At 41.4% G+C, this 16,117-nt stretch overlaps 1 protein-coding gene across 6 annotated transcripts in view; it reads left to right on the top strand.

Annotated features, from left to right (window-relative positions):
* Nucleotides 1-6,291, top strand: part of acaca (acetyl-CoA carboxylase alpha) — a 29,551-nt gene extending 23,260 nt beyond the window's left edge. For all 6 annotated transcript variants that reach the window (XM_054625660.1, XM_054625661.1, XM_054625662.1 and 3 more), the window contains 8 exons: nt 5-101; nt 204-339; nt 418-595; nt 679-791; nt 1,498-1,652; nt 2,603-2,773; nt 4,324-4,460; nt 4,608-6,291. In XM_054625660.1, the coding sequence (XP_054481635.1) occupies nt 5-101; nt 204-339; nt 418-595; nt 679-791; nt 1,498-1,652; nt 2,603-2,773; nt 4,324-4,460; nt 4,608-4,734 (1,114 nt within the window). In that variant the 3' untranslated portion in view covers nt 4,735-6,291. The remainder of the gene's footprint in view (nt 1-4; nt 102-203; nt 340-417; nt 596-678; nt 792-1,497; nt 1,653-2,602; nt 2,774-4,323; nt 4,461-4,607) is intronic.
* The last annotated feature ends 9,826 nt before the right edge of the window (nt 6,292-16,117 follow it).

Below are 16,117 nucleotides of genomic sequence, written 5' to 3' on the forward strand. Positions count from 1 at the left end.
ACAGACTGGGCGGGATACCTACAGGGGTGGTCGCCGTGGAAACCAGGTCAGTGGAGCTGTCAATCCCAGCCGATCCAGCCAATTTGGACTCGGAGGCAAAGGTAAGAGGAACGCATATACTAAAGTGTGCACTGGCATTATTTCCATATTTACAGACTCACAGCCGCTGATGCTGATGCTGATTTTCGGATTTGTGTATTTAGATCATCCAGCAGGCAGGACAGGTGTGGTTCCCAGATTCTGCTTTCAAAACAGCCCAGGCCGTTAAGGACCTAAACAGAGAGGGTCTACCTCTTATAGTGTTCGCCAACTGGAGGGGCTTTTCTGGAGGAATGAAAGGTACTTCTGCTTTCGCGGTAATCAGTCAATCTGGGATAAAACCCGTTCAGTGTCTCACATGAGATTCTCCTTTCTTAGATATGTACGACCAGGTGCTGAAGTTCGGGGCCTACATTGTGGACGGGCTGAGGGAGTACAAGCAGCCGGTACTGGTTTATATTCCACCCCATGCTGAGCTGAGGGGAGGATCCTGGGTGGTTATAGATCCCACCATTAACCCACGTCACATGGAGATGTACGCCGACAAGGACAGCCGGTGAGTTGGACTGTGAAAAAGGGCAGATTGAGTATCATCTTCATCAAACCACTTTTGTTCACTTAAATCACTCTTGTCTCCAGTGGTGGAGTTTTGGAGCCCGAAGGAACCGTTGAGATCAAATTCAGGAGGAAGGACCTGGTAAAGACCATGAGAAGAGTAGATCCAGTCTACACGGGCTTGGCTGAGAGACTGGGTGAGTCCTCCACTTCAATTCTAATTATAGCTCTTTACTGGTGTCTCTGCCCCCCCTCGGCCTTGTCCTCATTTTAGAAAAGGAGCAATATATCAGGTGGGAGCATGTGCGCTTTCACTGTCCTTCTTTATTTGGTGTTGATTGTATCATCTTCACCGCACTCCCCCGGGAGACGTGTCAATCACAGCCCGCTCAGATCAATCACCAGCTCTCCTGTCTCTCCTGCACATCCTATTGATTTTTCCTCTGGGCTCAGAGCAACTGTGGTCCAATGCTGTGCTGGGGCTTGGAGCTGTGGGCGAACTGGTGGAATGGAGGGTTTACTGCGGATGGTTTGAGAGATTGCAGATTGGAATTGACAGAAATCAGTCTTTGGTGACAGCAGCCAGGGGTTTTGGGGAAGCTCTAGAAAAAGAATGCTGTTAGCAGGAGTTAATTCTACGCTGCATGCTTATTCAGAACCCTATTTGATTGTAATGGGACTATAAGAGAAGGCCAACTATTGGACCACTATGTGAAGATAGAATTAATGTAATTCACACCTAAACTCAGTCCCTCACACACTGTATTTCCTGTTCCAATAAGCATTAACTATGATTCCATGTCCACAAACTTGGCTTGTAATCAAAACATGCGGGGGTAGGGCAGTCAGTTTTTGGCAAATGCCCTGACAGCAGTGTTTTACGCTTTTGTTTTTTCCCAACAGGAACGCCAGAGCTGAGTCCGCCTGATCGTAAAGAGCTGGAGACCAAGCTGAAGGAGCGGGAGGAGTTTCTCCTGCCAATCTACCACCAGGTGGCTATTCAGTTCGCAGACCTCCACGACACCCCAGGTCGCATGCAAGAGAAGGGCGTCATAACGGTGAGCACTTCTTGCGGGGCGTGTATTTGCTACATTTTGAGTGTGCAGTGTGTGAAGCCCACAGGGTAGTATCAGTCTAGCAGCTTCTGCTGCTGCACCTGCCTGGTGAATAATGTTTGGTCTCACTAGGCTGTGAGACTCGTCCTGGTAATTATCTTGTGATGACCCTGGTCAATCACCTTAGAAACCACAGAGCAGCCTCAGGCAGGCCCCCATCTCATCCTGGCCCATCCCAGTCCAATCTTTCACGTACAAACATACACACACTCACTCTGACTGCTATCCATCTGTGAAAGACCCTTCTGGCCATGTGAGCAGTGTGATTTGTGCACACAGTATGGACTGGAAAGAATTACCAACTGCAGTGGTCTCCATGTTCAACTCAAGTACATCTGCAGTGAAAACACTGATCGTAGGTTCCTAAATCTACACATCGCCAGGCAACTGTGGGGAACACTTAATTTAAAGATCACATTTCTGTAACGTCCTTTTACCTGATTAGCAGTGTTGGACTAGTAAATCCACAACAAAATGAAAAGATTCCCACATACATTTTCATGAACTTGAATTAACCTTTTAAATTGAGTTTTAATTTGTGTTAAAGCAGACTGTTTTATATTCCTTGAGTCATTTTATGACCACACATAAATGGCCTTAGATTATGTAATAAAGAAATACTCAAATCAAGCCAAATGTATAGATAGCGCAGACCTTTTTTTTTTGGCAGGAATTTTGATTCCCTTAATGAGTTCAAAGTCATTGTGACATCCAGGAATTGTTAGACGGGCAGGAAAATGATTCATGCTCCCCTTTTAAATTCACAAAGAATGAAATACACTGACTTGTAATTTAATTGGATCATACATTTAATAAATTGCAAAACATAGGCGACAGTAGCGTCTAATAACAGTAGCTGCATTTACGTTATTATTTCTTCTGGTTTATCTCAGGATATCCTTGATTGGCAAACGTCCCGTCAGTTCTTCTACTGGCGCCTGCGGCGTCTGCTGCTAGAGGACACGGTGATGAGCAAGATCCAAGCGGCCAACAGCGAGCTGACAGACGGACAGATCCAGGCAATGCTGCGCCGCTGGTTTGTGGAGGCCGAGGGCGCCGTCAAGGTAAAAACCCACCACCTTCTTATAGGCGTTGCTCTATAGTCTCTTATTATTCAGTGACTGAGTGGAAAATGTAGAAAACCATCGTTTATATTGCATAGACTTACATAGTATGTAAACTAGACTTTGAATTGAACTAAAAGTTAACAGCATACATAAATAATGATCATGATTTAATCAGCTTGCACATATTCTAAACTCTCTGCCACTCAAAGTTAGCTAGCACAGCTTTATTTGAGTGGTCAGTTTGTGGTTCTTTAGAGTTTTTATTGCAAGTTTTTATAAAAGGACAACAAATAACATGTAAATACTCCCAACATCTTGCCTTATAATATCCAAGTCAAGCTAAGAGGTGTGATGAGAATGTGGGCAAAAAAATAAATTTATGAATAGAATAAAACAGTATCTGTTTTTATCATTTCCTAGATACACAGCCTCACTACCACAGAGAAATCTGGAAAATTGCTTTTTTTTTTCTCCCCAGTGCTTTTAATCTGTTCCACACCAAAACAGAAGACTGTGATAAAATAAGCACGTATGTGCTCAAACTTGTAATTTTTACTTATTTATTTCTAGATTTCATGCAGTTTAGGTATCTACTCGTATCCAAAGTGATCATATCCAGTCTTCTGGGAAATTAATGATTCAGAGAGTCTTTTACTCTAGTTCAGAATTAGCCTTTTAATACTGGCGGCAATTTGCCCATTCAGGTAAGTGTGTAGATGCTCAAGCAAACACCCTCTTAGCCTCTGGGAATGATTACAAAGGCTGATTCTTTTTATCCTGAAGCTGCCATTCCTTCCCCTCGAGCTTCACCAGATAAAGTAGTAGCAGGTATTCCTATTAAATCATCGTGTTGAAATCCAGATTGTTGGATAAGTTGTGGTTAATGGAAATAAACATCCCTCAGAGATACATGAATGCTATTCCTTCCGGCCCGGTCTCAGTGCTCCGAGGACCAGCCGTAGGGGCAACCGGAGCCGGCCCGGCGTTTTCAGATCTCCCTGAGAAGTGGCCTTCTTGTTAGCTAATATATTATCCCAATCAGGACTGGCTGTCTTAAGCCACAATTAATCACAGCCCTGGCACATGCAGATAGGAGAGCAACACGCTGTTTCTTAATTAAAAGCAAACAGATTAAAAATGATTAATAAGGGCATTAAATGTTCTTGCGGACCTCAAGCAGGACTGTTCATAAAAAAAGGCAAGAGCCCATTAAACCCCTCAGCCCCCAAATCTTTGCTAAGCCCTCCAGCCTGGCTTTGTTTGGGATCAGAGATGCCAGTACTCATGAATACTAATTTTTCCTATCGGGTCCAGTCAACACGACATCGGAGCCCCCGCTTTGAGCCTCTCCATCTCTTTTTGTTGTTGTTGATATTTAATTGCTGATTCATGATATTATATATGTTTAATCCATTGACACGGTATTTACGTTTTTATTGTTTCCCTTTAATTCCCAATTGTGTGATTTATTTACTAATTTACTTACTTTGAATCTTAGCGAGAAATTATTCCTCTTTTCTTCTGAAACACCCACCTGCATTATACAGGCCTATCTTTGGGATAACAATGAAGAGGTGGTGGCATGGCTGGAGAGGCAACTAGCTGAAGAAGAGGGCGCAAGGTCCGTCATCGACGAGAACATCAAGTACATCCGCCGAGATCACATCCTCAAGCAGATACGCAGGTGATTATACTAAAGGGTGCACGTTCAATGCGGTGAACAGTTACACAATCATCATCCCGATCCGCCCCACATGGCTAACTCGTGAAATCCAGCTTTCCTTGCATGATTATGACGTCTTCCTTTGTTTTCCCCCCTTTTCATTTTCAGCCTCGTTCAAGCCAATCCAGAGGTTGCCATGGATTCTATTGTGCACATGACCCAGCACATCTCACCCACACAGAGAGCCGAGGTGGTGCGCATCCTGTCCACAATGGAGACGTCGGCCTCCTCCTAGTGGGAGCCCGGCCTCTCCTCCCCTGCCTGGCTGAAGCTCAGCTCAGCTCAGGCCGCTGCCAAAAGGAGCCCGGCTCAGCCAGACCTGCTCCCGACTGAGGCCGGGGCTGGAAACCAGAGGCTGGAGGAGCCAACATGATGGGCCTTGGCAGCTGCAAGGTTACTGATGAATTGTTGGCTATGATTCTCACTAAGCAAGAGTTCAGATGACTGACATCAGTTATGACATTTTGTTAATTGTCTTATGTACGCTAGATGAATCCGTGTAATTTGCATTCAAGTGCAATTGGGAAAAAATGCCGCAAGAAATATCTTTTGACTAATATGTAACAATATGTGTAGGGTTTACACAGTTGGCCCAAGTGGATGTTGATGCTTCCGTGATACAAAAATACATTTAGAATGTTTTGTCATATTAAAAATGCACCATGGTTTGTGACATATGCTTGTTAAGATTTGCAAGTGTTTTGATGACCAAGTCGACAATGACAACACATTGCTGGGGGCATTAGCGCGAAAGGGGGGTTTTACACTCCTAAGTAGGGAGCACTTAGTTACTGAACAAAGACGGGGAACACTACAACAGAGCTGGACAGGAGAGCCCAGCAGGGAGCGGCACAAGGTCCCTTTTAGACCCCGACTGTTTCACAGTTACCCTGCAGTGAGCGGCGGGCAGCTCGCCTCTCAACAAAACCACAGCTGTCCCTTCTGTTCGCGCAGTACACGCATGCTGCTCTAGATGCACTTTACTGCTTACTGTTCCCACATTTGCACCCAGAATCAAACACCACGCAGTTTTAACTGGTGTGTCTCGCATACAGACATACACACAGGTACACGCACAAAATGAATAAATACAGAGATGATAATCAATAATCGCTCAAATGAGCATTAATATCTGTACAACAAAGTGGATAATAGTGTGTTTGTTTAGAAAACATAGTCTGTGCTCCTTGGGTTATTTGTTTTTAATTTTTTTTTTTTCTGTGCAACTAACTTAAGGAATTGCTCCTAAAACAAATTATTGCAATATTGTTTTTATTTAATTTTTTGTGCTAATTTGATAAAATATCTGTCTGTGAAAGAACAAAGCCTACTGTTCACTGGGTTTACATGTTACAAAAAAATGTGGTGTCTAATTTTCACTGTTACCCACACTAACTGTTCTATTTAAAGTTTGTACCTTATGTTAACGAAATGTTCATTATTTTTCGAAAACCATGTTTGAATCTCATATTACTTCTCTACTTGAATTTGTTACCAATAGCCAAGCAATTGGTGGCAACTGTATGATAATAGAGTACATACTTGTTGGAAAACGGAACCATGATGTTGATTTAAATTCTATAGATGAACGTGTCATATGCTCTGCAGAAAATGCAATGTCAGCAATGTGTAATGGCTTCTTGGTGAGTGCTGTGCCTTTCTATCTGACTGTATTGACATGTAGCCCAGTTGCTTTATAAGTAACTGGTTGTTTCCTATTCAAGGATGGAGAACAATTGACCGTGATGAGCTCTAAATGTGTCTGCCAATTTAATAAAGCTTACCCAACTTAGTTTGAAGTCAGTGTGTGTGCAAAAACTTTGGGATCTTTATTTTTGTTTCATTTAAAAAAGAAAAGTAAGAGGGCAGTTTTAACAAATCTCAAGTTTTCAAGAATATACAGTAATTTAATTTGTCAATTATTTTTGGATATTGATGATCCTCAGGACAGATAATCACATCACTGGGAGCCTCATTAATTTCAGCAGTCAGAACAAAGTCTATTACTCCGGAGAGACATTTTCTGATTACTCGAAAATGATAGTCTTCCCATTCCTCAATCCACAGATGATTAAAGTGGCATTCTCTTCCTGGCTTTAAAACTTCAACAGTATTAAGGAGGATGAAGCAGATCAAACAAACATTGAGGGATCTATTTCATCCGTCTTTCTTTTTTATTTAGTCTCTTTCATTTCATTCCCTTGGCTCTGTCAACTCTTTTACCATCCTACCAACAAATATGTAAGACAAATTGAGTTGCATGCACCCAATACCCACCACAATTATAGGAGGCCCAATAAGAAAATGAGTCATTTGGCGGTATAATTGGAAATGTGCCTTGCTTGGTCTCTCCGGTCTCCCAGAGGGTTTTGCTCATTTGTGGTGCCATGCTAGGCTGGCTAATTCTTCTTCTAATCACCGACAAACTGCAGAATCAGGTTCGTCCTCAGCCACTGGGTTGGAGGGAATAGAAATGTTTGGTGAAACTGGCAGGAAATGGCTTAATGTTGTCCTTTTTTATATTTACAATGTGGAACAGGAGTGCTGATTTATAATAAAATACATTTAGTTACATCAACAGTCTTGAAAAGGCTTTGTTTGCCTTCTATTAGTTTGACGAAACACATTACAATAATGGAACTAAGCTGATATATGTAGAATTGATATATATATTTTTGCTTTCCGATTGCTAGGCCCCAGTGATGGCTGGTTTCAGCCAGAACTGTGACCAAAATGGAGCATGGAACAGCAAGAAATATTAGGGGGGAAGAAAAAAAAGAGAAAATCAGTGTCTGCGATAAGATTGAAACGGAGGCATTAAGATAGCGCAGAGGGGAGACTCAATCATGCATCTGAGGCAACCATAATTCCACATTCACGCGTCTCAATGACTTGACAGCACTTGAGAGACAATGCCTGTGACCCAGTTGCAGGATTCCAATTAGCAGGGTGTATGCAACAGTTGAGATGAAAAGAGAACAGGGTCTTTACAGAGCCCCAGGGCTGTCTGATTACTGCCTGAAAACAAGAGTCTTTTGCCCGTGACAAAGAGTAGACCGACACAGAGGGAGTGCCAGGCCCCAGCTGTTCTCATTCTCTCCAGGCGGAGGATTCTGGAGAGCTCATCTCATCTCCGCCTGCTCGACTTTTTTACATTTCTTCCAAATTAGAAAGTGTATAGCAGGCCAGCCACACTAAGCCATTTTTAATGTGTAACTTATGAGTTGAGTAACTGTTGGTTGATTTTTTTCCGTCGTGGATAGAAACAGATGACCTCTGGGTCATAAGTCTGCACTTGTTAAATCCATCCAATCTCATATGTAGAATACCTGTTGTTTTAGATGAACATATTTTTAGCCCTATAGTGACTTTCAATCTGCAAATGAAGCTGATTAAATATACAATATACTGTCCTAGGTAACAAATAGGTATTTTCATTATTAAAGTACACTGATAGCACATAAAGTGTGTTAAGTGTTAGATTATCTTTAATATTCTTAATATTTGTGTGTATAATTTTTTATATTTCTTGAAGTGATGTAAATATGGTTTGAATCTATTTTTTCTGGACGACTACTAAGTATATTAAAATATTTCAGTTGTACATTTGTATATTTATTAAAAGGGCACTATCTTGAAAAACATTGTCAAAGTGCTTTTTCCACAAGTGTAATAAAGCTTGCGCTAAGGTTAAGTTTACTTTAGGCACCAAATATTAAAAGTAAAAATCTGATAATTTTGTTGTAAAAATACTTTTTTTACTTAACCAGCGAGCATAATGTAATTTGTATTTAACTTAAGCTGTGTTTCAGTACATGTATGAAAAGTGTTCTAATTTAAAACATATTTTTTATTGAACTAAAGATTATTTTCCATAAGTCTTAAAATACCTGTAAATCTGTGAAGCAAGTTAAAATAATGCTATTATAAGTACATTCCTAATAAAACTCAATGAAAGGTCATTAATCAAAAGCTATTATATCATGTGGTTAACATTGTTAAATACAGATGATTGATTTTCTACCAAAGAGTACATATAAATCAACATATCCAAAGCAAATGGTGAAGCAAATGGGTATTTGTTGTAAATGCCGTCTATTTCCATTCAATTTAGTACCCAGAACATGCTGCAATATAGTTTGATCAAACAGACTCCCAGTCTATCTGGGTTCAAGCTGAATCTCTAATGGGAAGTAAAACACTGATGTCACACTGCTGGCTTTGTTAGCGTACAGTTTTATGATGGTGGTGATTCAGATTTCCCCACGCATTTCAGGGCTTTCATGATTTATAATGTTTGAAAGACTTAAATGATGAAGGGCAAACCCAATTTCTGAGAAGCAATTTCCATCTATAGATCAAGAATTCAAATGAATGACGTATTGTATCTTGAATGCAGAGAGGCCAGTGTTCAGTTATAGTCGTGAATCTCTCCAGGGGCGGGGAGGCAGCCTGTCAGGCAGCTGCATGAGAGGCTTAATCTTCAATCTGCGTTTGCGACGTTCCACAGGGGTCAAAGATTACAACACCCTGTGATCATCACCCCATAATGCATACATTCTCATTCTGTCAGAGCTTGGTAAACATTGGCCTGACTAACTGAGCACCAGGACAACAGAGACGAGGGCTAATTCACAAGCAGTCAAAACGAAGAGGAAGGAGGCATCAGGACTAGGCAGAAGACTTTAAGATAAAAACGCATCAACAACTTAATGTTTTAAACTTGATTTCATCAAAAATACAGGTTTCATTTTAATAACAAACACATACACCAGTAAAACTCTCCTCAACTGTTTGGTTTTCATCTTCAGGAGGGAATCAACAGTATTATTACTGAAACATAAGAGAATCATAGCTACAATAATATGAACAATCATATGCAAAAAGCTCCTCAGCTGTGCATTGCAGACCAGGTGAAGCAGCTCCCCGTACCATGCAGCCACACCTCCCTCCCTCCCTCCATCCCCCCGCCCCGACATTAACATTCATGGAGCCACTGGAGTGTGGCGAGCCGCGTAAATCGAGCCAGCGACTAGATGCAGGGATGAGGGGGGAGGATGGGGGATGGAGGGCTGTTTGAGGAAGAGGAGGGGTGGGTTGCGGTGGGGGTGTTGTGTGGTGTGATGGTGAAGGTTGCCCAGTATGGGATTGTGGGAAAGGTCAGCAACCAAGGTGTTACGTCTTCGGCCATATATCAAAGTTATTACTGCGGGTCATTGACTGATATGGAAATTAGTGGAGCAGTGACAGGCCCACGTGGCATGATGCTGGAAGAGTGGGCAAGGCCGGGCCAACAAGAAGTCAATGCCTCTCAGTAAAAGCGGCTCTGCACCGGGGATGGCAAAAACTTGACATTCCCCTCAGCCTCAGCTTTACTTAGGCCTAATTAACAAATGCTAGCATGCTAACTAGCCGTGATGAGCATGACAGTAACAGGACTGAAGACAGTATATAGGAAGTGGATGTAGACCTGTGACGTTTTCGGCATTTTGGCTGTCGCCATCTTGTTTTTTGCAACCATAGAACAAAACTGACCATATTTTGACTGCGGAGGAGTGACGCCACGGTAGAGACGCTGGATAAGCCTCTGGTAGTAACCTGTTGATCACAAGGTAGCTATTTCACGCTAAATTGGACCATCATTTTCTAAATGAACATCATACTGTATTGAAAAATATTTGAAACTCGTGATTGAGACCATAATCTCAAGTTGACAATGTTTAGTGAGGTAATAAATCAAGTGAGCAGTAGGGTCATTTTCTCATAGACCTCTATACAATCAGACTTCTTTTTGCAACCAGAGGAGTCGCCCCCCGCTGGCCAGTAGAGAGAATGCAAGTTAAAGGTAATTACATTGACTTCACTTTTCAGAACTGGAGGTTGCCGCCTGAACAGTAGGCGTTATTAGGAATCCCACTGATTTTCTTTGGCATCCTGATTTGTTCAGGTCCTATACCATTACCAATGGGCTCCTGACCCTGACTACTTAAGGTCAATGCCTAACCTTAACAATCGTCTCTGCATCAACCAGCAACGTGGGCTTGTCTTGCCAAGAAAATCACTCCAGCGTAATGAAGCTATTGTATGCACAGAGATGCTGACTATAAGTGTTGAGCTGAATGCAAACATCAGTCCAGCAGTGGTGCTGTTTGAGAGGTGCGCCACATTAAAATGCATGCATTACAGGCATATCAGCGGAGCGTGGAAAGCCAACTCCCTATGGAAATGTTGGTTTGCTACTTCTCATAGGGCCTGTGGAAGAGTTTATTTGTGACCAGTGTCCTCTGGCTCAGAAGGACAAAGGCAGCCAACCAGGGAAATCATCGTGCTTGACTACATCACATACAGTAGAGCCATCTGACAGCTTTGGTTTGAAACGTTTAAATCAGACTGATAAACACGTTTGTAAGTTCTCAAGAAGCTGTCCGAGCTCCAGAATGGTGGTGGTGGTGGATAAAATAAAAACAGGGAAAGATATTCATACTGCTGCAAAAGCTGCTTCTTCTCTGTAATGTATTGACTGACTGGCTTCTAATCACTTTGGCTGCACAAAGGCATACGTTTCAGGTGAATGTGCTTTTAATGTAGCTCTTCACTTAGTGCTGTAAAAGCTTAAAAACAAACTTTTGACACGGGAGAAGACACCTGCAACACTTGATCAAACACTGAATCAATATGTGGTGCATTTCTCCTGGTGGCCCAGAGAAATGGGAGTACAAAGCAGAGGAGATGTGGACCTGGCAGAAACAATACAGCTCATGAACCCCCCCAACCCCCACCACCACCACTGCCGCCACCCTTGTCGTCAACCCCATTACACACACGCATGCACACATACGTTTTGCAGCATGGAGCCTTTTCACACTTGAACATTGCGCGCTTGATTGCAAATGAGAGAAGCGGCAATCATCTATGTGTCTTTGTCATGTCTTTGTCTCTCTCAGTGTCCTTACAAACCACAGTTACAGCACATAAAGAGATGTGAAGGAATTCAGCGGAGAATGTGTAGCATTGTGTAAAACCAACTGGGGACCAAACACCTCCTTGTGCGTCCATATTGCATGATATTTAAGACCATTATTTTGCGTGTTGTTATTTGTCTTTTGACGTCTTTTGTCGAAAGCAAGATCATGACGAGTCGATTTCACAGACTGGTCGTGATGAACATCTCATAATTGGGTTAGCAGGTTATCTCAACCATTTGTAAATCATTTTTCCAATTTACAAATCCTGAATTTGAAATTATCAAAAAAATGTATGATAATTAATAAGAATACCAAGCTTTGCAAAGGTAGATCATAGAATAATTGAGAACATGTCAAATTTAAATGCATTTTATTGTCATCACCCTCTAAAAATGAACAGCAAGTGTAGAGCTGATTAAAATCTTAACAAGCATATCTGCCTCGGCTTTTGTGAGGGAGTGACTTGTCAATAGTTATAACATGATGAAATCTTTTCAGCACTTGGCCTTGCAGATTAAGCACTGTAGGAAAAGAAAATAGGTGGGGAACACTCATGATTCTGTCCTCTTCAACTTTAATCAAAAGTACACTGACGCGCTGCAGCCCCCTCCCTCTCTTTCATAATAATGGGCCGCTAAAAATTCAGGAGGCAGGCTCCACATCAATCACTCGCCAGATTTGAGTCCAATGCAATAAATATGTAAATGAGGAGAAGCCAATGTCTCGTAGCTTCGAGATCAGCGCAGGGAGGGGAAAAAAAGGAAAAACTGTATTAATTGCCCATGGCCAGAGGAATCCTATTACTGTGGGCATTGATTATAAAATTGTATGTGTGAATGATTTTCATGCAGAAAGTGGACTACCAAGCCTACAGCAAAATGTGAAGAAAGAGTCAAATTAGAGAACGGGGCCACATTTTGCAAGGGACTCAAAGGGAACAGTAACGACAAAAAGGCCAAATCTGAGTTCAAATAAGATTTAGATTAGAAAATGAAAAGGATTTCTGTGTCAAATTACAATAAAGTATTATCCAATCAAAAATCACTATCCGTTGTAATGTTTAACGGCATTTACTTGCATTCAAGATTTTACTTTCTCCCTTTTCTCACTGCGTAGGTGTTTAAGCTCATAAGGCAACCCAGGAGAATGGGGGCACAGGATGCGATTCGTCTTTTACTCAATTCCATTGAAGTCGAGTCCATTAGTGTGCCGTGCCCTAATGGACTCTCCTCTGTAAGATAGTTGACATTTTCCCACACTACATCATGATGGGGAGTGACAAAATGGTTATAAAAAGTCTTTATATGACGAGCTTTTATGCATTATGCTAATTTTTACAAAACCAATGGAGTTAAACGACTTTACCACCTGACTATAGACTGCAAACATACAGTATCCAACAAACTGAGCTCACTCTTAGATCAGTGTCATGTTTTGGGAAAAACAATAAAGGGACTTACTGCAAGTAGCTTTCAGCCAAGTCAAGTGCAGGGATACAAGTCAAAGTGTCCAAGTGGTAGTGATTAGCACTTAGCTGGCTGAATTTAGTCTTTTCCCTTCTGGATAAACCATCACTTGTTTGACAAGAATTCTCAGATTTGGGTGTGTAATATGTACAAAATATGTACATACTTTTGGACACAGTTCCGCAGTTACATAAACATTTGTACTAAATGTCACATCTCAGAGGAGGGATAACCATTATTGTGCAGGGTTTGTCCAACAGTCGCCATAATCACTAGGCTTTAATTGATTCGCTGGCCTCGTGTTTGACATGCAAATCTCTCTCTTAATCATGGCATTTTGCTCAGATAAACAGGGATTAGCTTGATTAACAACATAGCATTACCTTCAAACATTTGGAAAATGGTATGCTTTAATTAACAGGACATGACCCAATTTTAAACCTTCAATAAATGTTTGAATTTTTATGAATATTTCATATCAATTTCTTCGTTTAGTATAGCTATAGTTGTAGTCATTGGTATCCATCAGCAATATCTGAATAACAGATTTGATACCATTGAATTATATATATTCCATTTGTTCCAACTCCTTAAAATGTTACTATCCTTCTACTACACTTGATGTCATCTACTCTTTGCTATGCACCTTTAAATTATTGAGGTGGATAAGAGAGTGACAACCAAGATGTTATGTTAGAAGAAATGTCGCATTAAACTGAGATATTGGAAATATACATTTCAAGTTGTCTATTTTCATAGTTGAGGAAAACTCAAAATGCGAAATAGAGCATATGTACTATGTTTAAGTCCACATTTTACTGTATTGCGCAATCAATCTTTTTAGGATTGACTCCAACGCATAATCCCAACCTCTGTGAGAACTGGAGGTGGCTGCTGAACAACCACTCCGGGACATTAACTCTCACTCTTTTGTCAATTTCACTTTGACACTTTCACTTGATACTGTATTATATATATTATCTACTCATCTTCACTGATTCTCACAGTTGGATCAGCATCAAAATTGACATACAATTCAAGAATTACTGTGCCTCAAATCAAAACAACTAGCAGCTCCCAGTGCTTTCAAAGTTCAATCAGTTTCAATCAGCTTTGGAGAAAGGACGATGTAACGCACAAATGCACTGTGAAATGAAGCCATGTGGAACAGATACCAATCCAGGAGTGTGATGGGACTGTCTGGAGTAACAACCACCAGCTGATGAAGGAAATTGTGCCTCGAGCTTTTCCCCCATTAGCAGCTGGCCCCAGAAAGACTGTATCTAACTGGACTCTATTTGTTGAATTTGTCTTTCAACAGCAAAATGATCTTATTTCCAGGGGAGGTTAGGGGTCTAACCACGAAAAGGGTGAATCTGATGATATCTATATTTTTCTTACTGTCAACAAATCCCACCAAAAGACCGAAACAACAATGAATCAATTCTTCGAGCAAATATTGACTGTGTAAAGCTGGATATATCTCTATTCCTTTGTGCCCGAGAGCTCCATTGATAAAACACATGAATGATCCACGCTGGGTGAAATTTTCCGTCATTACCATTAACACAGGCGCTGTAGTTTTCTCCACCAGGAGGATCAAGCGATCGGTCGCGTGCATACATGAGTGAGTGACTGTGCACCTCTGTGTCTGTCCATCCTACTCTTGCATTCTGCTGCAGCAAACTGCATGATGATTTGGGTGGTCAGTCATGGCTGCATGCTCAGGGACCTCTCATTGTTGCGGTTACTCACACTTTCTCAAAACACCTTTTATTGCCTGTTTATGTAGGGGCCGATAGTGATAACACAGAGTGCATCTCTGATCGCCCATCCGCTACTCTGCACCCACAGTGGAGGTATGACAGTGTGTGGTGTGTTTGTTAAACAGCTAACTGAACGGTCGGTGTGTTTGGCTATCAGCTAACGGGCCTACCATACACACACTGCTCTACCACTCGGCAGCTGTGGCTCATATTTATTGGTACGAACAGTGTGTTTGGCCAAGATGCTTGTTTATGACTCTGAATGGTGTGTATGTTATAAAGCCTAACATCCCCTTCAGTGTCTAGACGGGGGGGTTAGCCAATTGTGGGTTGTATTCATTCAATCACACAACACAGCAGTGGTCATTGCAAATACACCTGGCAGATATCTGCACACTATGGCATTTCTACTGTTGAAATGCCCTATTTACTGCATTTTAAGTAGTGTTTGAGTTGAATTGAGTTTTTGCTGAAAGTGTAAACCGGCAGGTTAAGGAAGATGGACCATATGAGATGGAGTAACTTATTAGTTTCTGTCTTTTCATGGGAATTGTTGACAATAACAAAAATACAAATTATTGCCAGCTTCATAGGTATCATGTTGCTTGTGCATCATCATGCTTGCCCTCCTTTGATCAAGTTTTCGATCTTATGACCAACTGATGAGATATCAGGCCCAAACTGAATCTTAAGAACATCCCAGTTGAAAGAAATGTGAGAAATAACGGATCCAGATCTATGTTGTCCTGTAGTTCCTGGTTTGTGACTTGTCCCTCCTGCCCCTCCCCCAAACAGCTTTACCGATCTGCTCCTTCAGCCTCCCGCTTCGCTGCCCAGTGGTTCAATATTCAGCGTTTGTCCCGTCCTCCTTTGTGCTGCTCTCATCTTTCCCTCACTCTAAAATATCCACTCGGTCATCAGCCTTTTCTTCACTACCAACAGAATTACCTCAAAGTATGACTTTTCATTTCATACAAGCTTATGGACAATAGACAGATATATTAAGAAGGCCCTTTTCATAATGTCAACACACATACACACAGACTCACACCATGCCGTATATTATATGTTTAATAACTTCACGATCAAACAATTTGTCTCTGAAAGGTCTCTTATAATTGAATAACTATGTTGTTGTTTGCTCTTAGTGTCTTAGGAATACAATAAATAAATTTATTGGACATATCATGAAGAAAACAAGCAAAAAATGAGCATTTAAACATCTGTGGTGTTGTGTGTTCTTCCCTCGCAGTACTCAGCAGACAGCAGCCACTCTATAAACCTGACAGCTCACTAACATTTGCAAAGTGATCGGAAAAGAATGCTGACCAATTGCTCCTGGATTTGGAAGTTCATTGATCGCTGGCTAGATGTTTCGTCTGGATTAGCCAACACTGTCAGTAACACCACAATGAGCAGCT

Source organism: Anoplopoma fimbria, chromosome 24 (assembly GCF_027596085.1).
Source record: "Anoplopoma fimbria isolate UVic2021 breed Golden Eagle Sablefish chromosome 24, Afim_UVic_2022, whole genome shotgun sequence".
NCBI classification, from domain to species: Eukaryota; Metazoa; Chordata; class Actinopteri; order Perciformes; family Anoplopomatidae; genus Anoplopoma; species Anoplopoma fimbria.